The sequence below is a fragment of the Pituophis catenifer genome, unplaced genomic scaffold, assembly GCF_029215685.1.
Source record: "Pituophis catenifer annectens isolate HBS135680 unplaced genomic scaffold, rPitCat1.0.hap2 SCAF_2, whole genome shotgun sequence".
Classification (NCBI taxonomy): Eukaryota; Metazoa; Chordata; class Lepidosauria; order Squamata; family Colubridae; genus Pituophis; species Pituophis catenifer.
This window is the reverse complement of record NW_027256882.1, coordinates 273,814,510-273,840,170: the sequence shown is the minus strand read 5'-3', so window position 1 is coordinate 273,840,170 and position 25,661 is coordinate 273,814,510. Positions and strand designations below refer to the sequence as shown.

Here is a 25,661-nt window from a genome sequence, read left to right as displayed (position 1 = left end):
ATGGATTACCAAATCTGTATTTCTAAAAGCTGCCCCAGCTAGTATCTGCTTGGGGGCAGAGAGCTGGGGCTCTGAGTTTCTGTCTCCCTTATGATTTTTTATTTCTCTTTTAGGGGAAATATTTTATCCTACCTTTTTTAATAGTCCTGAAAATATTTTATTCTTCAAAGGGGGGTGGGCTGGCTTCCTACAGCATATTTCTAATCTATCCTTGATCAGACATTAAAAAATATCACAGCTGACATTAGAAATGTTGTGTTAGGACTACATAGTGCTGCTACATACAGAATGATAAACAGCTAATCTAATCTCTTTCTACCAAGAGTTACTAACACCATTAGTAAGAATAGGAATTTCCCCCCCTCCCCATAGCTGTTTCTTGTTTTCATTGGTTACTTTCTTTAACCCAACATCTCACCACTTGTATTATTACTTTTAGACACCGTCTGGGTTGCCCATCTGGCAGCTGTCATAAAAATATATAGGAGGAAATGTGCATTTATGGACTTAATTTGGTGGAGTTAATTTGGTGTTACTCCAATCCAGTAACTTCCAGATGTATTGAATTAATAGCTCCCAATATTTCCAGCAGGATGCTTCTTCGTTATTTGACAACCTTGCTGGGAATTCTAGGAGCACCTGTAGTAGCATTTATATCAATAGTATTTCATCTTGACGAAAGCTGCATCATGGAGGCAATCTATATTCATTTCAAGAATCAGAATGTAACTGTATTGTTTTTAATAAGTCATCAAATGTCATTTTTTGTCTTTGTACAGGTGAAAATTGAGAATGAATTCAATACTGAATTTTACGACAGTACTTGGTCCTATATGAAAGAGACAGGGGGTCGTGACACTGGAAATGATTATCATCGATACACAGTAGATAAATATGCAAAAGGCCATTCAGAGGTACGTAATGCTTTGCTTTCTTCCTTCTCCAAGTGACAGAAAGGTGAAGCAGACATATCTTTTAGAACAGGGGCATCAAACTCAAGGCCCGGGGCCCAGATCCGGCCCACAGGGTGCTTAGATCTGGTCCGTGGGACTGCCCTAGAAACAGCAAAGAACTGGCCCGTGGTGCCTTTGCCAGCAAAAATGGAATTTGAGGGCTGCAGGCAGCTCTCCCGAGCTCCATTTTCACTGGCAGAGGATTGCAGGACACCATCGCAGCAAAAAATGGAGTTCGGGAGCCCGTTTTCACTAGCAGAGCGCTCGGGCCACAACAGGCACACCCGACATGAGTGACGTCGAGCTGACCATGCCCACCTTGGCCATACCCACCCTAGTCTCTCAAGGTTAAACAATCCTGATGCGGCCCTCAATGAAATCAAGTTTGACACCCCTGTTTTAGAGCTTTACAGTATCTTCAAAATTACCCATAACAATCCGAATGTAATATCTGTTGGCTTTTCTAACAAAATACAAGTTCAGCTAATATCTTTAGGCCGAGAACTATTTCCATTTTGCTGGGAGCATGACCCACTGCACACTCAAGAGAGGCTTTAGAAAAGAAATAATCAACTTCCCTACGAATCAAGTATAGTACCGGGGTGAAATGCTCCCGGTTTGGACCGGATCGCCCAATCAGGTAGCGATGGAGGCGGGTGGTTTGGAGAACCGGTAGCAAAAATCCCTGCCCCCCCACCCCATACCCAGCTGAGCCGCACAATCATCAGAGGCTTTTTTTTAACTTTTAAAAGCACTTTTTCTACAATTTCTTTGGCTGAAAAAATGCTTTTAATTAAAAAAAAAAGCCTCTGATGATCGCGCGGCTCAGCTGGGATCCTCAAAGGCTTTTAAAAACATTTTTTCTACAACCTCTGAAGAGGTTGTAGAAAAAATGCTTTTAAAAGCCTCTGAGGATCCCAGCTGAGTTGCCTGATCGGCAGAGGCTTTTTTTCTTTTAAAAGCCTCTGAGGATCCAAGCTGAGTTGCCTGATCGTCAGAGGCATTTAAAAGAAAAAAAGCCTCTGCCGATCCAGGCAACTCAGCTGGGATTGTCAGAGCCTTTTGAAAGCATTTTTTTACAACCTCTTCGCTGAAGAGGTTGTAGAAAAAATGGTTTTAAAAGTAAAAAAAAAAATTGGCCACACCCACCCAGTCACATTACCCACCACCACCACCAAGCCACGCCCACAGAACCGGTAGTAACAAATTTTAGATTTCACCACTGTATAGTACCTAATGTGAAATTGACTAAACTGCCAGTGAATGCAGTGGGGCATTTTTCTATTTTCTTCATCTTCTAACAAATATCAAAAATATGTTCTGGAAATGGAATGATCTGCAACAGATTTTGAGGCTGCTGGACTGTTGTTGGGGAGCTATGGAAAGGAGTGTATCCTCTCCTATTCTATTAACAGAAGCTGCTTCTCCAATGTTTCTAGTAAAATCAGTCATTCTGTAATAGTATGTGAAAGATGGGGTGAAGATATGCTGTAAAGAGAATAAGAGATGGCATAGCCTGAAGCTGGTAGTAGGCAGAGCAAGAGACTCAGAAGGGACCTACCTAACTTCTCGGACTGTAAAAGAAATGGTGGAGGATTTGTATTTTCAGACTCTCAAGATTCTATTTAGGGAGCCTTAAATAAAGTAGAATTAGTGTGATCTATTTGGAGGGCTGACATCATGATCTATCATCATCATCATGTTGGCTATTCACATTATATGAATCTAAGAGAACTGTGTAAATGTAAAACTGGAAACAATACCTTAAATACATAGCAATTACATGTTCATTGGATCAAATAATCAACATGGACTTGAATCAAGAAAACTCGTAGTAAGCTGTACAGCTTGTATAGCTTACGACATGGATAATAATTACCCATTTGTCCATGAAACACCAGAAGTTCTCTATTATGCCAAACACTTACTCTACTATATACTCTATCATAAACAATGTTCAGATCAGCAGGAAGACAAGCAATGTTTTCCTTTCACTGTCTCACAAAACTGTAATAGCAGGTCATTAATGACTCTTACATTAAGTACAAGATATGTGTCAAAAAATAAGAACAATATCAGTTGCTGAGGGCATTTTGACCTGGTCTTTGGGTCTTGCTTCTAGAGCAGGGGTGCCCAACTTCCTGTTTGAAACCGGGCTGCAGGGGAAATGGGCAAGCACATACAAGTGAAGCTCCACTTGTATGAGTGGCAGGCAAGCATGTGAGTGGAACGGCCTCCCCTCAAGCACCCTCCGCTCAAACAAGTGGAGCTTCACACGCGAGCGCAAGTGTCTGCCATTCACGTGAGTGGAGCTTCATACATGAGCGCAAGCACCCTCCATTTTCCCACGAAGCTCCATTCGTGCAAGTGGAGGGTGTGCACACACACTGCTCGCAAAAATGGAGCTGTGCACAGGTGCCTGCCAACCACACACCCCTCCCATTCTGGGCCAGGTCGACAAGTTACAAAGATTGGGGACCACTGTTCTAGAGTCCCTTATATTCAATTTCTTCCTTGGTCATCATAGATACCTAGAAGTTTCATAGAAAGCTGAGAAGGATAGCTTCTTATTTATTTATTTATTTATTTATTTATTAAATTTATATACCGCCCTATTCCTAAGGGACTCAGGGCGGTGAACAGCGAACGATAAAAATACATGTAATACAAACGTTAATAATAAAAAACCAATTAAAATATACTAAACATTCTGGTCCTAGATAATTCAAGACATCCCAGTTTAAAATAAAATCAAAAAGCAATATAAAGGGAAAGTTAGGCCAGGCCGGCCTGCTGAAACAGGAATGTTTTGAGGGCACGGCGGAAAGTGCGCAGATCCGGAATCTTCTGTATCTCTGGGGGGAGCTCGTTCCAGATGGTGGGTGCCCTCACAGAAAAGGCTCTCCCCCTGGGGGCCGCCAGTCGACATTGTTTGGCTGACGGCACCCTGAGAAGCCCCCCTCTATGGGAGCGTACTGGGCGGTGAGAGGCTATTGGTGGCAGAAGGCGGTCTCGTAAGTACCCCGGTCCTAAGCCATGGAGCGCTCTAAAGGTGGTAACTAAGACCTTGAAGCGCACCCGGAAGACCACAGGGAGCCAGTGCAGCTCGCGCAGGAGGGGAGCCACATGGGAGCGCCATGCTGCTCCCATAACTACCCGCGCGGCCGCATTCTGGACCAGCTGGAGCCTCCGGGTGCTCCTCAAGGGGAGCCCCATGTAGAGAGCATTACAGTAGTCCAGGCGTGAAGTGACGAGGGCATGAGTGACCGTTTTTAACGAGTCCCGATCCAGAAAGGGACGCAACTGGCGAATCAGGCGAACCTGATAAAAAGACCTCCCGGCCACAGCCGTCAAGTGTTCTTCTAAAGACAGCCGTGAGTCCAAGAGGACGCCTAAGTTGCGAACCCTCTCCGTGGGGGGCAATGACTCATCCCCAATAGTCAGTGATGGCACCAATTGACTATATCGGGACGTCGGAAACCACAGCCACTCGGTCTTGGATGGGTTGAGCCTGAGTCTGTTCCTCCCCATCCAGATCCGTACAGCCTCCAGGCACTGGGACATCACTTTAAGGGCATCATTGGGGTGGTCCGGGGTGGAGATGTATAGCTGAGTATCATCAGCATACTGATGATACTTCACCCCAAAACCATGGATGATCTCACCCAGCGGCTTCACATAAATGTTGAACAGAAGGGGTGAGAGAACCGACCCCTGCGGCACCCCACATACAAGGGGCCTCGGGGTCGACCTCTGCCCCCCTGTCAACACAGACTGCGACCGATCAGAGAGAAAGGAGGAGAACCACCGCAACACGGTGCCCCCCACCCTTAACTCTTCCAACCGGTGCAGATATTATATTATATTGATCAGAGGCAGTTAATTCTCTCTTAGTAGGCTAGACAAGGGTCGCAGTGGCTCAGTGGCTAAGATGCTGAGCTTGATGATCGAAAGTTCGGCAGTTCAGCGGTTCGAATCCCTAGTGCCGCGTAATGGGGTTGTCCCAGCTTCTGCCAACCTAGCAGTTTGAAAGTACGTAAAAAATGCAAGTAGAAAAAATAGGGAACACCTTTGGTGGGAAGGTAACAGTGTTCCGTGAGCCTTTGGCATTTAGTCATGCCGGCCACATGACCATGGAGACATCTTTGGACAGTGCTGGCTCTTTGGCTTTGAAACGGAGATGAGCACCACCTCCTAGAGTCAAAGGGCCAGGTTATCTTCAAGACCGCCTTCTACCACATAGCTCCCAGCGACCGGTAAGATCCCACAGAGTTGGTCTCCTCTGGGTCCCGGCTGGCGGGCCCGAGGGGAAGGCCTTCTCTGTGGCTGCCCCAGCTCTCTGGAACCAGTTACCTCCTGAGGTCCGGACCATCCCCATCTTATTGGCCTTCCGAAAAGCGGTGAAGACCTGGCTTTTCCGGCAGGCCTGGGGCCATTGATCTTGCTTTGCGATCTGACGACATCCGGCCATGAATGGTGTGAATGGGTTTTAATGTCTTTAATGTTTTTAATTTTTAAGTGTTTTTATAGTGATTTTTTGAATGTATTGTGAGCCGCCCTGGGTCTTCGGAGAGGGGCGGCATATAAATTGAATTAATTAATTAATTAATTAATTAATTAATTAATTAAAAAACAACTAGCACATATGTGCGAGTGGAACCTTTACCTTTACCTTTAGGCTAGACAATTATTAATTTTCAAGTACCGATTTTTCTCATTTAGCTACTGTCTTGTTTAACACGTGTTTGCAATTATAATGGTGATTAAGGAGTAATTTTATGACCAATGCTCACATTTACGACTTTCACAGATCTGTAAAGCAAAAGAAAGCTGAAGTAAGATTGTAGGCAGGGTCATGGTTTCACTTAGCAACTGCTTGGTTTAATGACTGAGTTGCCGATCCCAATTGTAATTGCTAAATGAGAGCTACCTGCAATATTTGTGGTGTTTGTTTATTGCTGTTTATTGCTGAGAAAGGCAACTCATAAAAAGTTGTAGGGGCACATAAGAACTTCACACCTCAAAATCAGAGATGTCCATAGGAAAATCAAGGCGACTGGTGTGAGCATGAAACCACGCTCCACCTTTTACTCTGCAGTGCACATATTACAAAAAAGTGTAATGTCTAAAGTATAAAAGTGTAATCTTCAACTAAGGAATCATAGCCATCATACTGACTTTTTAAGATCTTCCCTACAGGTGCCCTTGCCTGAAAACCTACAATTTTGAGCTTACTAAACATTAGATTGCTTGAAAAAGAAACATACCAATTACGTATGTTTAATAAAACCTCAACAGAATTTCCCAAGCTGTACTCTTATCATTTCAACAATAAAATATAATATACCAACAACTGACATCAAACCAAGAGTGTGAACTTTTGGTATTAATCACTGAAAGATCAAGTAGAAGGAAAGGAAACCAGATGCCAGGAATGAGAAGGGAAGGAGAGGGGAGGGGAGAGGAGTGGTCCAGGGGTGGGTTCTAAATTTTTTTATTACCGGTTCTGTGGGTGTGGCTTATTTTGTGGGCGTGGCTTGATGGTCATGTGACAATTCTTTAGGATTTAGCAGAGGTACTCGTCTACCAGGCTTTTAACTGCTTGCAGAGCTGTACCGGTCTACTCATTCATTTTTGGAGGCACTGGTCTACTCATTTATTTTTGGAGGCACTGGTCTACCCATTTATTTTTGCAGGCACCGGTCTACTCATTTGTTTTTGGAGGCACCGGTCTACCACCACGCTGCCTTTTAACACTGATCAGCTGTAGGGCGGCCCTTTGAAGCCCCGCGGCAAGAGTTTAAACAGTTCTAGCTGATCAGCTGGGTCTAAGGAGACAGCAATAGATTGGGGGTGGGGCCAAATAAAAGGTAAGAATAATGCGGGGGGCAGGGGGCAGAACCGGTTTGGTGATGTCATATCATCACCGCTACCAGCTCGGTGGAACCGGGAGGAACCCACCACTGGAGTGGTCCATTTTGGGACACTGATAGGCTGAGGTGAGTATTATATGACTAATCTGAGACAAATGCAGATATTTGCCTGTAAACTTCAAAGTTCTATGTGCAAGATCCTGTTTGTATATTTCTGAATACCACTTGCTGGGTAGGCGATTCCGATAATTGAATTTTGAAGAGTGAAGTTGTAATAACGACCTGAGTATGGTACATGCAATGCAGAGGTGGGATTCACTTACCTTCCCTACCAGTTCGCAGATATGTGCGCACGCGCCACCTCTGCGCATGTGCACGTCCTTCGGTGCATGTGCAGTAGTCGTGCATTATATCTGGGTGGGTGGGCGGAGCCTCCTGCAGTTCCCACTACTGGTTTGCGCAATTCGAAGAGAACCGGCTGAATCCCACCACTGAATTGCAATGGATACCAACTCACATATCCAGCCTCTTTTTATGCTTGTGAAAGGAGCTGTCTGATTTATCTCTTATCTTTCCAGAGTAACTATCTTATGGTGATTGAAAATTCAGTGGAAGTTGCACAGTTCCTCAATAATCAACCCACATTTTTAAACCTTGCGGAGCCCTTTTGGCAAGAGCTTTCTAGACTGCCCTCCTTCTATGAATATAATGCATATCATCGACTCATTGAACTTTATGGAACACATTTCCTGCATTCTGGATCTTTGGGAGGATATTACAAAGCCATTTTTCATGTCTCTAAAAATAGAGCTAACTCAAGAGGTAATGTTTAATGTACTCATTTGCCAACACCAAGAATGTGATGAATATGAGTGAAATGTCTTCTGTTTTTGAATGTGGTTCTGGATTCTTACTTTGTTTGGTTCAGGCTTCTTTTACAAGTCAATCAGATGAAAAACATGATCATTCTAGATCCTGGAATTCACTATTTTATTGGGGTGGGAAGAGCTTTCATAGGTTGTTACCAGGGGTGGGCTTCAAAAATTTTAGCAAGGGGTTATCTGCCCGGTTGCTGGCTGGGCGTGACCATGGTGGGCGTGGCCTAGTTGGCCTCCTGCACCACAGTGGGGGGGGAGCGTTTTCGCCCTACCCAGGCTCCAGAGGGTTTCCTCGAGCCTCTGGGAGGGTGAAAACGGCCTTCCCAGGCTCCGGAGGCCAGAAACTGGCCTATTTCTGGCCTTCCTGAACTTCCGGTAGGCCCATTTTTTTGCCCTTCCCAAGCCTCCATGCACGCCCTGCCCTTACCTGCATCCAAAACGGGTCGTGTGGGGACTCCTGGGAGGGACGGGGTGGAGTGAGCGGGGCCAGCCAGGGGTAGAAATTGGGAGTTCTCCAAACTGTACAGAATCTTAGATAGAGGTTCTCCTGAATTCCTCCGAACCCCCAGCAGCCCACTCCTGGTTCTTACACGTATTAGTATAATTTTAAAACTCTCTTTATGTTCTACTGCACAGCTCTGTGCCACTATCAATATTCCATGTTTTAACAGCAGCTAATGTGTTAGAGCAAAATAGGCAGAGAGAAATGATCAATTATGACGACAACTAAAAGCCACAGCTTGAATGTTTGTTTTTGGTACAATATAGCAAAGTGCAGTTTCTTGGAAGTAAGCAAGTGCCTTGTTACAGAAAAAAAGTTACGAAAAGACATAAGAGGGGCAACAATAATGTCAGATGTAAATGCCTTATTCTCTAATGTGTAAATAGTATATGAACGGGGTATCAGGGGTTAACTTATTCTTCACTTCTTAATGTATTCATAATTCACCACTCCCATATCTAGCTCCACCCATTGTATATATAAGGAGCTGTATGCACCCACTTCTTGCTTCTATCTGTGAATATTCAGTGAATATAGAATGCCTAATGTAAATAAAAGAAGATATATTTAAATCTTTAACTCTTGCTAAATTTATTGAGTCTGATCCTGAAAATATTGCAACAAGCTGGTAGCAGAGGATGGTTAATTGACTCAATAAATACTTAAAAATGTCTAAGAAAGATAGGCCCAACACCAGGGCATATAGCAAAGAAATGGAAACAGAACAAGAAATAATCAACGAATCCACAAACGCGATTTCGAGAGAATCCGAAGAATACACCACTGAAGACGAAGAAATAATAGATGAAAATGATGATCAGGAGGAAATCGAAATAGAGAATAACGAACTCAGGTCAGAGATATTAAAACTATTGAAGAGTCAGAAGAATGATGAAAGCCTCATCGCGAAACTCCAAGACATGCTGAAGAACAGCGGAGCAGCGAGAGAGAAGCACATCACTAATGAAAAATCAAAAGACCCAAAAAAAGTGAGTGATATGACTGCAGAAAAAATTATTGTGAAGAAGAAAAACGGTGATCCCGCGCGAAATTTTGAATGGCAGCCATCTTGGTTTCAACAGACCTCCAGGGTGAGCGAAGCAGAGCCAATCAGAAGACTCAATTCAAAATTTCTGGCGCGAAAAACATTATCAGACAACGAAAACGAAAAAGAAGATTCAAACACCTCAGAAGAATCAGAATCAGAAAATGAAGGTGATTCAACAAACAATCAAATAAAATCAGCAATGAAAACGCTTTTTGCTGCATTTGGGCCAAAACTAAGAATTACTAAAAAACTAACGAAGAAGCGAACGAGCAAGCCAATGACTCAAGACCTGCCCGCTCCCATTCTGACTACGAGAGCGCCGACGCCCGAACCCAGAGGGCCCTGCCAATACCATCCCACGCCACAGACCGAAGCAAGCACCAACGCACTCAAAAGAAGAGGAAGAGCAGCCGCCATCGCCAGGACTCCCAAGATCGAGCCAGAGACCGATTCGTCTGAGGAGGAGCAGAGCGAGCGAGCCGCAACGAGGAGAACCTCTCACGACGATTCCAGGGAAGAAATGGACAACGCGCATGCGCAAGACTATGCAGACGCTCCGGGAAGACATGAACTGACGAGAAGACCATGCAGGCTCGTTGCGAGCATCCCCACGCCGTTTTGTGACTTTCTACATTTACGAGACCACGGACTGCCTCAGGTCGTAAGTAATGGACCTAATAATGTCGGAAATTTACCCAGTGACTTCCCAAAGCTAAGGATAGATGGCATTAATTTACAAGAATGGTATCAGCAGCTCCAGGTTGTCTTTATGAAGGAAAACTTACTGTTTTTTATCACTAGTCCCCCAAAAAGACCTTGGACTCTAAAAATAGACTGTTTACATCATAGAGCATTTTTCTTATTAATATCTAGTGTATCTCCTGCAATGTATCACAGCATTAAGCAAAATTTGACTGTTTCAGAAATTATTCAATGCATGTTCAATTTATTTCACAGTGACAGTGTAGCTACCACCACAAGGATGTCTAAAGATTTCTTTTCATCTAGGATAAAACCAGGGGTTTCCATAAGTGAGCACTTAATATCTTTAAACAAAATAAGAGCTGAACTGCATTTAAGAGGGGAGGTGATTTCAGACCAAACAATGAAAAGTGTTATTATCAACTCACTTGATCCATCATGGGACAATTATATGTCACATTTAGACACAATCAATCTAGGATACTTATCCATAGAAAGTCTATCCAATAAATTAATAGCAGAAGACAATTCAAGAAGGGATCGTTCTAACAAACACATAGAACACAAACCATATAGGAAAGTAGCTTTCCAAGAAAAATATAATGAAACATTTAAATGTCATAACTGTGGATCCAGGGAACACAATAGAAGAGATTGCCCCAAAACTTCAAAAGAAAGACATAGGTCTGAATATAGAAACAAATACAATTATAGACAGTCTTCCATGGATAGACATAGATATAGAAGCACACCAAATTACAAAGAGAATAGAGGGGGCAGAGATAATTCAAAGGATAGAAAATCTGGTTCACTGAATGGACTAAATAAACAAGACAACATTAACATACAGCAGAACGAGAACAATAATTGGCTCATTGATTCTGGAGCAACTAATCACACCACTAATAACAAAAATATATTGTCTTCATTTGTAGAAGATAAATTTGTAATAAAGGTAGCTAACCAAGAAAAGGTTCAAGTATTAGGTAGAGGGAATGTAACCTTACCTGGTCTAGGAAAAATAGAGGGGGTATTGCTAATACCTGAAATACCTCATAACATACTAAGTGCCATAAAACTAAGTAGAGATTCTGATATTAACATTGTTTTTTCTAAAGGAAAGGCGACTCTGGAGAAAAATAAAATAGATATAGGCACTGTGATGATTAAAGGAGGCCTACCTTATCTGATAACAAAAGAAAAATGGTTGCATAACATTGACTCAAATATGGAAGATTGTATTGAAGTAGATGATGGAAACATTAGCAACAGTGACAATGATGAATGTAAAATATCTCATGATCACAAAGATGCACACAATGAAAAAAAACCAAAAATAGGTAAGCCAATTCATGATGAGTGTGCTCACATCTTACATAGGAAGTTAGGACATGCCAGTTTTCCTGTAGTACAAAAAATGACTGAACACGCAGAAGGTGTTAAAATAAAAAATTGTGAAAACTATTTGGAATGCTCAGTATGTAAATCCACAAAACTAAAAACTAGCCCCAGGCCAAGAAAATCTACTAGATCAACCAACAAAATTTTTGATTTGGTACACATGGACTTAGTTGGTCCACTAACTCCATCAATCACTTATAGAAAACGTTACTTCTTGACCATAGTAGACGATTATAGCCGCTATGGATTTGTTTATACATTAAAACACAAAGATGAAACCTTTCAAAAATTTAAAGAATTTTATAAACGCATAGAAACACAACACAATATCAAAATAAAACAAATCATGACAGATAGGGGATGTGAATTCATGTCCAAGGAATTCTCCCAATGGTTAAAGGACAGAGGAATGTTACATTACACGTCTAGCCCTTTTTCTGCGTTCCAGAACGGGATTGCAGAGAGAAAGAACTCAACATTACAAACCATGATTAGATGCACATTGGAAGATGCTGGCTTAAGCAAACAATTCTGGTCAGAAGCCCTACATTATTCCAATTACACACAGAATAGAACCTGGTCCAGCATTGTAAATAAGACACCATATGAAGTGATGTATAATAGGAAACCAAAATTGGCACACATGCACATATTCGGAGTCACTGCAGACGTACACATACCTAGGCAATTAAGAAGAAAGGGAGAGAACGTGTCCAGGAGACTCAGATTTATGGGATATGAGACAGGCACTAAAGGGTACAGATTCATTGATAATAATAACAAATTTATAGTCTCCAGAACAGCTGTATTCCATGAACAGGCCAACTGGTCTAAAATACATCTTAATGAAATATTCCCAAGTAAAGACAAAGATACAAAATCTCAAGAGAAAGGGACTATAGAAAAGCAAGATATCAACAAATATAAAAACAAAACCAAAACATGGATAAATAGCCAACACAAAATAAAGACAGACACACTAACAAAAAAGGAAGCAAGATATTTGCATGATAACAATAGTAAAACTGAAAAAATAATTAGAAACACCAGAAATCAGATGCCTAGCAAATACAAGGATTATATAATGCATATGGATGGTGAGCCAACGACACCTAACACATATGAGGAAGTGTTAAAGCTCCCTCATAAAGAAAAGGAAAAATGGGAATTAGCAATGAAAAAAGAGATGGAAAGCTTACAAGGATTAAATGTATTTACACCTGCAGTTGCACCAAAAGATAAAACAATTATTGGTACCAGGTGGATATATAAAATTAAGAACTTAGAGGGAGGCAATACCCTATACAAAGCTAGACTAGTTGCACAAGGTTATGCACAGAAATATCCGGAAGACTATACTGACACGTATTCCCCCACAGTAAGAACTGAAAGTGTCAAAACAGCTCTAGTGGTAGCATCAGCACTTAATCTAGATGTATTCCAATATGACATACAGACTGCGTATCTACATGCAAAATTAGATAAGGAAATATATGTAAGAGCACCTCACAGTCAATACACAAACAAGAATGAGACTTGGTTGTTAAACAAGAGTTTATACGGGTTAAAACAATCTGGTAAACGATGGTATGATTGTTTAGTAAAAGTACTCAAAACCATGGACTTTAATGCCACCACTGCTGATAACTGTTTCTTTGTTAAAAAGGATGATGATTACATAGAATTTGTATTGATCTATGTGGATGACATTTTATACATAGGAAAACATAAAGAGAGAAGAGAAGCTTTTGTGACTAAGCTAAGTGAACATTTCTCATTGAAATCTTTAGGCAAAGTAAACAAATATCTTGGTGTTCAAATTAATAAGACTAAAAGAGGATTCAAACTTACTCAGAGAGATAAGATCATAGACCTCTTGAACAAATGCAATCTGAGTGATGCCAAACCTTGTGATACTCCTATGCAAACTGATTTTCTAAGAAATGCTGATGAATCATCCCCTGAATTCAAAGATAATACATTTTATAGATCAGTCATAGGTTCACTTCTTTATATATCTAACTGGACAAGACCAGATATCGCTTTACCTCTCAATTTATTATCCAGACATGTCAGCAAGCCAACAATGTACCACTGGGAAGCTGTTAAAAGAATATTAAGATATCTGAAAAATACATTAGACTTTTGTTTAATGTTGGAACCCAAAGATAGTAAAGAACCAAAGCTCACATGTTACGCAGATGCGGACTGGGCTGGAGACACCTCATGTAGAAAGAGTACATCTGGTTATATATTTCTCTTAAATGACTGTCCAGTTTACTGGTACACTGGTAAACAAGAATTAGTGGCCACTTCAACGACAGAAGCGGAATATGTTTGTTTATCTAAAGCTGCAAATAACCTTGTATGGTTTAATGATTTGATTTCAGATGTCTGGAAAAAACCTGCTTTGCCTTTTGTTATGCATGAAGACAATAAGGCAGCTATTGAAATATCTAGATCTGACGCCATTGGACAAAGGTCCAGACACATAGATATAAAATTTAAACATGTGAGACAATTATCTCAGGATGGATTTATAAAAGCAGTACATTGTGAAACTTCAGAACAATTAGCTGACATATTGACAAAACCTTTACCTTCTAAACAGCATAAATATTTAACTTCCAAGTTATATGTTTTGTACTGTCCTGAATCTGAATGTAATTGGTGTTGCATAACGAATCGGCATTTAGAGGGGGATTTGTCAGATGTAAATGCCTTATTCTCTAATGTGTAAATAGTATATGAACGGGGTATCAGGGGTTAACTTATTCTTCACTTCTTAATGTATTCATAATTCACCACTCCCATATCTAGCTCCACCCATTGTATATATAAGGAGCTGTATGCACCCACTTCTTGCTTCTATCTGTGAATATTCAGTGAATATAGAATGCCTAATGTAAATAAAAGAAGATATATTTAAATCTTTAACTCTTGCTAAATTTATTGAGTCTGATCCTGAAAATATTGCAACAAATAATAATCTGACCAGCGCATTAGAGCTGTACCGCATTTCAGTTTTTATTTTAAAAGTTGCTTTGGAGCATAGGGGGCTGTGAATGTGGCTTCTGCCTGCAAGTCTTTAAAAAGGTTGGGTCTTTTCTTAAGTTTCTACAACTGCTTCCTGCAGCTTCCTGGAAAAGTTATGGTTGCTTTAAAGATTTGTCACGAGGTTGCTACATTCATGCCCCATTGTGCTTTAAAACACTTCTGAGAATCAAATCCAAAAAAATGCACAATTGTGTTTTAACACTGTGCCTAAATTCTGCCAAATATTAGATCCATTGTTTCTGCTATTTGCAAAAAGAGAAAAATAATCATTTTTAAAGTATATCTCTGTGAACGGATTACAGAAATTAACAATTTATTATCCAGTTTGGCCCTGAATCATGTGTCTTAACCAGGGGTGAAATCTAAAATTCGTTACTACCGGTTCTATGGGTGTGGCTTGGTGGTGGTGGTGGTAATGTGACTGGGTGGGTGTGGCCAACTTTTTTTTTTTTACTTTTAAAAGCAATTTTTTCTACAACCTCTTCCGCCAAAGAGGTTGCAGAAAAAAATGCTTTTAAAAGCCTCTGACAATCAGGCAACTCAGCTGGGATCGCCAGAGGCTTTTAAAGGCATTTTTTTTCCTACAACTTCTTCGGCCGAAGAGGTTGCAGAAAAAAATGCTTTTAAAAGTTTTTTTTAAAAAAGCCTCTGATGATCGTGCAGCTCAGCTGGGCATGGGGGGGGGCAGGGATTTTTGCTACTGGTTCTCCGAACCACCTGCCACCATTGCTACCGGATCAGGCGATCTGGTCCGAACCGGGAGCATTTCACCCCTGGTCTTAACTTGTTTAAAATTGAAATTCCAAATTGTTAAACCTTGTCTTCATAAGACCATCTGTTTCAGCTATAAATAATATAATATGAATCTCCAGTACGTTATATGGTTGTGAAGGCAGGGCTATTTCTGGAGTGATCTCCAGTATTATGCATTATGAATATTAAGGTAGTTCTTAAAACCATTTTAGTCCTTACTAAAAATCATAGCACTATTTGGTTTATTAGATTTCCTTTTCCATCCATGGATTGCTTTATGAATTGATGAATTACATAAATTCTATTTGTTATCAAGATAAATATTTAAAATGGGTGCTTGTGATAAAAGTAGAACCAATAAATATATTTGCTCTGTTTAAATAGCAGGGTTATCTTGGGGCCTATAACTGCAAGAGCTATGGATCAACCTGAAAGACGAATGCACTAATCCACTTTCATGCAATGAAACCTTTCTGATGCTTGTCTGTTTCATTAGGGTACAGTCTAACGGATATGCATAAATGCACTACTTCTGGGTACAATATAATCATTGCAAAGAAGAAGAAAGTGGAATGTGAAGCTCTCAATGAACTGGTGAAGCAATCTTCAGGTAAGGCACTGCAGGTATATTCCCAGGAAGATATGAGAATGTTCACTGTCAGCATTCCATGTTGATGGACTGAATATTTTGTTAAGGGACTTTGAATAATAGGATGATTCTAGAAATACTAAACTCATATATTATTGGAAAAGGACATTTCGGCTCACTTGTGCATTTCTTTTGAGATAGAAATGCTGTGTTTAAAATAAGGATGCAATTCTTTTAAACTCCGCATTTTTATTAAATATAAACTTCTTAAGAGCACTTATGATTTACCATGTTTATTGACCAGGCTCATAAATCTTTTGATTGGGTTTATTGTTGGACAATATAAGTTCTTCAATTTTAAAATGTTCTGTCTGTCCTTCCAGGAGTCCGCAACGATCAGATTAGAGCTGACCCATATGTAGAAGGAGGGGATCCTAGAACTGTGGCTGGTTTAAGTTTCATAGACGTTAACAATCCAGTTGCAAATACCCAACGATATTCCAGCTGGGCTCATACAGTGTCTCTTTATCCCAGTGTTATTAAAAAAAAGGTAAGACTTTGATTGCTTTTAGATTAGGCACAATCTTTTGCAATAATCCAAAGCCGAGCATTTTCGAACATAAAGATGATTTATGAGATCTTGTTTCTGGTTATTCCATATCGGCATATATTGTAGGCAGAGGTGGGTTTCAGCAGGTTCTGACCAGTTCTGGAGAACCAGTAGCGGAAATTTTGAGTAGTTCGGAGAACCAGTAGTAAAAATTCTGACTGGCCCTGCCCCCATCTATACTCTGCCTCCCAAGTCCCAGCTGATCGGGAGGAAATGGGGATTTTGCAGTAACCTTCCCCTGGATTGGGGAGGGAATGGAGTCTTTACAGTATCCTTCCCCTAGAGTGGGGTGGGAATGGAGATTTTACAGTATCCTTCCCCTGCCATGCCCACCAAGCCACACCCACCAAGCCATGTCATGCCCACCAAGCCACACCCACAGAACCAGTAGTAAAAAATTTTGAAATCCACCACTGATTGTAGGCCAATTCCAAATAAGCCACATTAAGACTTATCCCAATGTGTGATCCCACTATATATATCTATATGCATATTTTTGTTCACATGATTGCTAAATATATAAGGGACCATGGAACTTGCTTAATGTTTTCATTCCTTCCATTAGGCCTACCATATTGGCCTATCATATTGACTCAACTTTCAGTGACCATCCTGATCACTGCAAGATGGCAGCAGAAAACTAGAAGATTTTGTATCTATCTGCTACAATCTAATGGTGATTTAGGTTTTGCAGCCACAATATGTTACCTCTATATTTCACAATATTTCTGAACCTCAGCAACTTTAAGAGGTATGGACTTTAACTCCTGAGGTTGAGTAATGCTCATAAACCTACACCAGGTGTATTGGGAGTTGGTATGAAGTGCCATCTTGAAGGGCAGGCATCCTTCTCTCAAGAGTTTTATAAAAGACTAGCTGTACCCGGCCACGTGTTGATGTGGCTCAGTCTTGTGGGTATACAATATTTTTTGACCAAGTGCCAATAATTTCCCTCTGTAGCTCAGGTCACGCCTACTTTGCCTCCGTCCCACCAGTCTTTTCACTCGGTCGATTGGATTCAGATCTGAGTTGCCTTTCTCTACGTTTCTTTTTGGATTTTAATGTCGCTTAATCAATTGCTTTCTTGGACTTTTACCTATTTGGTGCTTGTACTGGGAGAGCTGCGCGTTGTGGGAGTGGCGGAGGGCTCCGGCCAGGCTTCGCAGCGGTTGACATTTCCCGCTATTTTGTTTTGGGTTTGGTGGCGGCGGCGCTGAGGGGAAAAGACCTGGCTCGCGCCTGCCATTGTGGTGCTACGACATTAAACACACGCTCTGCATATAGCGTGTGTTGCTTTTACGTCCAACAGATGGTGCTGTTTTTCAAAAAAGCATGTTTTTACCTGTCACAGGTGTGACATCTATATAATATAGGTATATAAAAACACGCGCGTATTTGAATGCAATGTTGTGTCAAAATTTCAAAGCAATCGATGAAGAACTTTCGGAGATTTAAAATTTTGAACAAACGAACATTTACATTTTTATTTATATAGAAGATTATTTGAATCTTGCAAGATTATCAGCTATTGTTAGATTTCAGGATCTCAGGCCTTAGTTGCATACAATCTTACACAAGATTTTAACATTTAAAAAAAAGAAAAGAAATAATCATATGGGGGTATGTGATTGCTTTCTATGGGAATTGCTGATGTTCTAAAGCAGTGTTTGTCAACCTTGGCAACTTTATACTGCTGGGACTTCTGGGAGTTGAAGTCTATGCACCTTAAAGTTGCCAAGGCTGGAACACACTACTCTGAAGCCTCAGGTTGTAAATTCCTGACCCACATCATCTTTTTACATATGGTAGCTATGACCACCTCTTATATATCGCCCAGGATTCTGTTTTGGAGCTATCCACTGCTCTAAGTTAATTTCATCTTTTCCTATTTCAAACAAAGATAAAATGTTTGCCTTGCTTTCCTGTATTTGTTTTGGTTCCTTAAAATTGCTGTTAACAATAAAAGCAGCTTGCCATTAACTCTGCTAAATAGAAGAATAACCAAATGAAAGCAAGACGCTTGTGACCATTTTGCATTCGTCAGCAAATTAGTTCAAATGTTTTAATTAGTCTAAATGTTGTTTTTAGCTACTGGGCCAGGAGAAATTATACAACGTCAGATATTCACTATGCAAAAACGTACATAGATTTGTATGGAGCATAGCTAGGAGGCCTGTTTTAAATGCAGGTCAGTTACAGCAAGCAGTTTCATGGATTACTGATTAATTATAAATCTCTAAATAACTGTAACCCTTCCCTCCTCTTCCCTCCATCCCCTTCTTACAGATTATATTTTTGATGTCAAAATGCTGCTGTTTTTTCCCCCCCTGAAGCATTTGTCTGAATGTTGTTTTACTTTATTTTATGTTATATTATGCAAAGCAGTTCTGCTTTTCATTATTCAGAAATGTTAAACAGATGGTATTTTGGAAGGCAAATGTAATTTCAATTCTTAAAAGGTTTGATTTGCATCAGAATTACTTTAACTGTGGCTTTTATTTTTCTACTCTCTCTTTTTCACATTTGATATTATTGGTGTGAGTTTTTGTTTTTTGAAATGTACCCTTAAGCCCTGCACTGAAAAAATGGGTACATTTATATAATAGAAATCTAATTTTAAATTTTACTATGTATTTAAAGTACTTCTAAAGGAACCATAGAAGGGACTTGGGTAAGGTGACCAGATTTTAACATTGGTAAAGAGGGACATTGTGGGCGTGGCTTATTTTGTGGGCATGGCTAGCTGGTCATGTGACCGGGTGGGCGTGGCTAGCTGGTCATGTGACTGGGTGGGCGTGGCTAGCTGGTCATGTGACCGGGTGGCCATGGCTATGCGTATAGGGTAAGGTGAACAGATTTTAACATTGGTAAGAAGGACACCATTGTGGGCGTGACTTGTTGTGTGGGTGTGGCTTGGAGGCCATGTGACTGGGTGGGCGTGGCTAGCTGGTCATGTGACCGGGTGGCCATGGCTATGTGTATAGGGACTACTCAGAGGGCTGAAAAGTCATTTCTGACAGGTCCTCACACTTTTGACTGGTCCTCACACTTATGACCATCCTCACATTTATGCCCGTGCAGTATTCTTAACAACCATGTCACTCATTTCACAACTGCTTCTCTTCACCATGGTGACAAGATAGGGCAAAAACGTAAAATGTGAGGACAGTCGTAAGTTCGAGGACTGGTCAAAAGTGTGAGGACCAGTCAAAAATAACTTTTTCAGCCCTCTGAGTAGTCCATATGCACAAAAGGACTAACCAGAGGGCTGAAAAAAGTCATTTCTGACAGGTCCTCGCACTTTTGACTGGTCCTCACACTTATGACCATCCTCATATTTATGCCCATGCAGCATTCTTAACAACCATGTCACTCATTTCACAACTGCTTCTCTTCACCATGATGATAAAATAGGGCAAAAATGTAAAATGTGAGGACAGTCGTAAGTTCGAGGACTGGTCAAAAGTGTGAGGGCCAGTCAAAAATAACTTTTTCAGCCCTCTGAGTAGTCCATATGCACAAAAGGACTAACCAGAGGGCTGAAAAAAGTCATTTCTGACAGGTCCTCGCACTTTTGACTGGTCCTCACACTTATGACCATCCTCATATTTATGCCCATGCAGCATTCTTAACAACCATGTCACTCATTTCACAACTGCTTCTCTTCACCATGATGATAAGATAGGGCAAAAATGTAAAATGTGAGGACAGTCGTAAGTTCGAGGACTGGTCAAAAGTGTGAGGACCAGTCAAAAATAACTTTTTCAGCCCTCTGAGTAGTCCATATGCACAAAAGGACTAACCAGAGGGCTGAAAAAAGTCATTTCTGACAGGTCCTCGCACTTTTGACTGGTCCTCACACTTATGACCATCCTCACATTTATGCCCGTGCAGCATTCTTAACAACCATGTCACTCATTTCACAACTGCTTCTCCTCACCATGATGACAAGATAGGGCAAAAATGTAAAATGTGAGGACAGTCATAAGTTCGAGGACTGGTCAAAAGTGTGAGGACCAGTCAAAAATAACTTTTTCAGCCCTCTGAGTAGTCCATATGCATTAAAGGATACAGCAATAGAGAGGGATGAAGGAATGGAAATTAGAGTAGGAGTGAGGGTAAGAGAGGGAGGAAGAGAGGAGGAGAAGGAGAAAGGAAGAGGAAGTAGGGAGGAGAAAAAGAGGGTGGGGGGAAGAGAAAGTAAGAAGGAAAGAAAAGAGAGTGGTGGTAGGTTTGAGGAGAAAGATTGCTGTACAATAAAAAAGATGAAAGGGAAGAAAGCCAACCCCAAGCAAATATAAAGATATTAAGATTAAGAATGAATTGTTAAACTTTAAAGAATAAAAGAGAACAAATATGAATAAATAGCAATAATTAGAATTTAGAAACACACATACAAACATGCAATGTATTTTCTTTGAACAGAATATTTGGCTGGTTCACAAATTTAAACAGTGTTTAGTCATTTCAATTAAATTTACAATTTACAATTTACAATTTCTATATTTCCTTTTTGCCATATTTATTCCTCATCTATTTTTTTAAAAAAACAATATTACCCTTCATCCTCATCTCTAATCTTAATCAAATTCAATTTTTCCCTTCTATTCTTCTATTCTATTCCCCTTCCCATTGTCATCTATTTTTATATCCATCCTCACATTGGTTAATTATGTAATTATGTAATACAGTTGTTTAATACAAATTCAACATTTTAATATAAATCAATTAGTTATATAACTATATTTTTTTGTATATTAATCAATATGAACATGAATATTCCAATTATTTCCATGCAATCCAATTTCTTACAAATCAATTAATTATATTTACCAATAATAATAAACCAAATAATTTCCCCCATATATTCCTCCAAACCACAACTTAACCATTTCTGCTTTCAACACAATATACAATTATTAATAGTATCTCAATTATTACAATTCCCTAGTTAAATAGAGCTTTTTTTCTTTTGTGTTTTAAAATCCAAAATTTCCCATTGTTTGCAGTTTTGTACCTACCTTTTTTGGTGAGGAAAAAGAAAAAGAAAGAAATCTGTCTCTGCCTCATTTTGTCACGTTGCAGGTTTAGTTTCCTTTCGGTTTTGTTTTCAGTATAGCTAGGGGGGGGGGAAATCTGCTCCAGGAACTTTTTGCAGCTTTTCGCAGCTAATTAACCTAGCGGAAGCTGTTAACAGGGGCTGTTTTTCTATTTTTGCAGGCATGGGTCTATTCATTTTTTTTTTTAACACTGATCAGCTGTAGGTCGGCCCTTTGAAGCCCCGCGGCAAGAGTTTAAAGAGTTTTTTTCCCCTCTAGCCATCAGCGGGGATTCAGGAGGCAGAATGAAAAATCGGGACTTTTTTAAAACGCCGCGGGACGCGGGACAAATTGCTCAAAAGCGGGACTGTCCCGCCAAAAGCGGGACGTCTGGTCACCTTAGACTTGGGCTGCTGTTAAAGTCACAGTTACTGTTTAAAGTTTTGGGGTAGGAAATCAATTTACAATGAGGTAACTGCATAAATTAAGTGTGTATATGGCAATATCTGTCTGTCTGTCTGTCTGTCTGTCTGCCTGTCTGTCTGTGACTCTGTCCATTTAACAATTTTTCAAGATAGGCTCAAGATACAGAAGAATCTTGACAGACTTGAACATTGGGCGCTATCTAACAAAATGAAATTCAACAGTGAAAAAAGCAAGGTTCTACATTTAGGGAAGAAAAACAAAATGCATAGATACCATATATGTGGTACCTTGCTCAATAGTAGTAACTGTGAGAGGGATCTTGGAGTCCTAGTGGACAATCATTTAAATATGAGCCAGTAGTGTGCAGCAGCTGCCAAAAAAGCCAACACAGTTCTGGGCTGCATAAACAGTGGGATAGACTCTAGAAAGAGTGCAGAAAAGAGCAACAAAGGTTATTAGGGGACTGGAGGCTAAAACATATGAAGAATGGTTGCAGGAACTGGGTATGTCTAGTTTGATGAAGAGAAGGACTAGAGGAGACATGATAGCAGTGTTCCAATATCTCAGGGGTTGCCACAAAAAAGAGGGAGTCAAATTATTCTTCAAAGCACCTAAGGGTAGAACAAGAAGCAATGGGTGAAAACTAATCGAGGAGAGAAGCAACTTAGAACTAAGGAGAAATTTTCTGGCAGTTAGAACAATGAATCAGTGGAACAACTTGCCTCCAGAAGTTGTGAATGCTCCAACACTGGAAGTTTTTAAGAAGATGTTGGATAACCATTTGTCTGAAGTGGTGTAGGTTTTCCTGCCTGAGCAGGGGGTTGGACTAGAAGACCTCCAAGGTCCCTTCCAACTCTGTTATTCTATTCTATTCTAAGATACCAAAATTATACAATAGAAACAAAAAAAAGAAAAAAGAAAGAGACAGGAAATTGATGGGAGTCTGGCAGCATATTAATTTCATGAATTTAATAATAAAATTATTATTATTGATAATCACACAGGCAGCCAGTTGTTCAGACTGGGTTTAGCATTTTTGTCTACCTATTGAATCCTTACCGAAGACCTGGGATAAGCAGATCTGGATGTTTGATGGTGTTAGAAATATCGTCGCAGGTTGGAAGCTGTTCACAGTAAATCCACCTCCTGCAATTGACTGATGGCGAATTTGTCAATGCCAAGGGTGTTCAAGTGGTAGTCCAGTTGTTTTGGGATTGCACCCAAGGCACCTATTAGTATTGGTACCACCGTTGCTTGCCTTTGCCACAGTTGTTCTATTTCTATTTGTAGGTTTTTGTCTTTTGTTGTCTTCTCCAGTTCTTTCTCTTCTCTTCTGCTGTCTCCAGGCACTGCCACTATCCAAACTTTTTTGTCTTTCTTATTGACAATTGTTTATTATTATTATTATTATTATTATTATTATTATTATTATTATTATTATTATTTAATCTTTAGTGAGATTCACAGCCTATGAGGCTGGTTAATAGCTCAACAGCTCGAGTCCTAACCAAGGACCTAGGAACTGTTAAGGTATCATCGGAGGATGTAAGTTGTTCCGAGTAAGGTGGCTTCTTGTAGGATTCTTCTTATTATTATTATTATTATTCTTATTATTATTATTATTATTATTATTATTATTATTATTAAATTTTTAAAAGAGAGGAAACACACAATTATGCCTTTCATCCTTCTTTCTATCAAGCAATTGTCATGTTAATCTGTTCCCCATCCCTGTCATGTCTCCATCATCCCCAAATTCCCAAGATCAAGTCAGTCTTGGCAAAAGGAGAAGGGGTTTGGCAGAGGATGAGAAGTTAGATAGGGTCATTGTAGGCATGAGTTTGGGCAAACTCTGGGAGACAGTGGATGACGGGTGGGGCTTCGCATACTGTAGTCCATGGGATTGTGTAGTATTGGACACAACTTAATGACTGAACAACAAAATATTAATATAATATAGCACTCAGAACTCCTACACTGCCCAGAGCCCCTCTCTAAGGGAGATGGCAGTTAAGAAGTAGGAAAAATAAATGAATGAATAAATAAATAAATAATAAATAACTTTTAAGTCCTTTGAATGTTAATGCAAATATGAATTGTTACAGACAGTGCTCATTATTCTATGTATACTTAGTTTAGAATTCAAGTTAATGTATATCAGACATATCCAGGCAGAAGAGTGGAATTCTTAACAGTCTGCCTTCTATTTAGCTGGCACCGCTGTATGAGTTGGTGAAGGAAGTACCATGTGCTTCGGTCAAAAAACTGTATCTGAAAAAGGCAATTGAAGAATATTTGACTGAGAATGATCCCTGCAAGTGCAAGCCATGTCAGAACGGTGGTGAGCCAATTGTGGAAGGAACTCAGTGCATGTGTTTTTGCAAACCGTATACCTTTGGAGCAGCTTGTGAACTGGGAACTCTTGTACAAGATCAGCCGGGTAAGTAGTCCTTCCTTCACAGAAGTCAGGGATTTAATATAGACCGGACAATGCGTAACACTCAAATCTTCTCCGCTCTTCCTTTTTGTAATTTGGAATATTTCTACAGAACTGCTACAGAAATTAATGTAAAGTGCTTTAAAGTTGATTGTAAGATTTTTTTTTTTTAAATGTAAAAGCTGATTATAAAAAAAAAATTCAATTTTTGTAACGGAGTTGTCAAAAGTCTCGAATATCTTGCCTGATTCAGTGGTCTCAGGTACTAATTTTCACAGTTTTAATTCCAATGTAACCTCTGTGGGCCTCATCCCATATTTAAGAGGTTCCTAAGGGGGTGTGCATAAGTGCGCTATTGTCCCTGTCGCCAGTGGTGGGTTTCAAAATTTTTTACTACTGGTTCTGTGGGTGTGGCTTGGTGGGAGTGGCATGGCTTGGTGGGCGTGGCTTGGTGGGCGTGGCAGGGGAAGGATACTGTAAAATCTCCATTCCTACCCCACTCCAGGGGAAGGATACTGTAAAATCACCATTCCCTCCACAATCCAGGGGAAGGTTTACTGCAAAATCCCCATTTCCTCCCGATCAGCTGGGACCTGGGAGGCAGAGAATAGATGGGGGCAGGGCCAGTCAGAATTTTTACTACTGGTTCTCCGAACTACTCAAAATTTCCGCTACTGGTTCTCCAGAACTGGTCAGAATCTGCTGAAACCCACCTCTGTCTGTCGCATTTCCCCCCCCATTTTGTTCTTTCAAATTTGCAATTTTTGTTTGACAAACACATAAATAGAAATTGTATGATTACATTAAACATAGGAAAAGAGCTATTCTCTGACTGTAACTAATATCAAGCAAAGTAGTGATTATGGGAACATACTTACAGCAACTCATGAGGTTTTAGATAAATTGCATTTATAAGAATGAATCTATATACAGGCAGTCCTCATGTAGTAACTACCTCATACAATGACTATTTGCAATGATGGTGATGTAAAAGTAACACCCCCCCCTCCGTTGCTGCATACTTGGGACTCCCACCATTTCCTGCTTAACTACTTGAGCATCATGGGGTTACAACGACAACCCCATGGACTGATGTGGTCATCTGACATTGCACTTTACAATTGCATCCCTTAGTGACAGCAACTCCAGTTCCAATTGCTGCTGCTGCTGTAATCTGAGGACTACCGGTAAAGCAAAAGAAGCTGAAGTAAATCATAAACCCAGTTGCAGTTCCACTTAGCAACCACTTTGCTTAAATGACCGAATTGCTGGTCCCAATTTTGGTTGCTAAATGAGGACTGCAAGGTCTGATAGTTAAAGATCAAGATTCCTAATATTAGACAGCAAAGGAACCAATTCATATTTAGGAGCATTTAAGGAGAAATAAATTGAG

General features: G+C 40.2%; 1 protein-coding gene across 1 annotated transcript in view; it reads left to right on the top strand.

The window, feature by feature from the left end:
- The window catches only part of C7 (complement C7), a 59,067-nt gene that overhangs the window by 18,646 nt on the left and 14,760 nt on the right, over nt 1-25,661 (top strand). Inside the window, exons 7-11 of the mRNA XM_070934562.1 lie at nt 780-914; nt 7,405-7,648; nt 15,664-15,777; nt 16,140-16,306; nt 24,043-24,271. Coding sequence (XP_070790663.1) covers nt 780-914; nt 7,405-7,648; nt 15,664-15,777; nt 16,140-16,306; nt 24,043-24,271 — 889 coding nt within the window. The remainder of the gene's footprint in view (nt 1-779; nt 915-7,404; nt 7,649-15,663; nt 15,778-16,139; nt 16,307-24,042; nt 24,272-25,661) is intronic.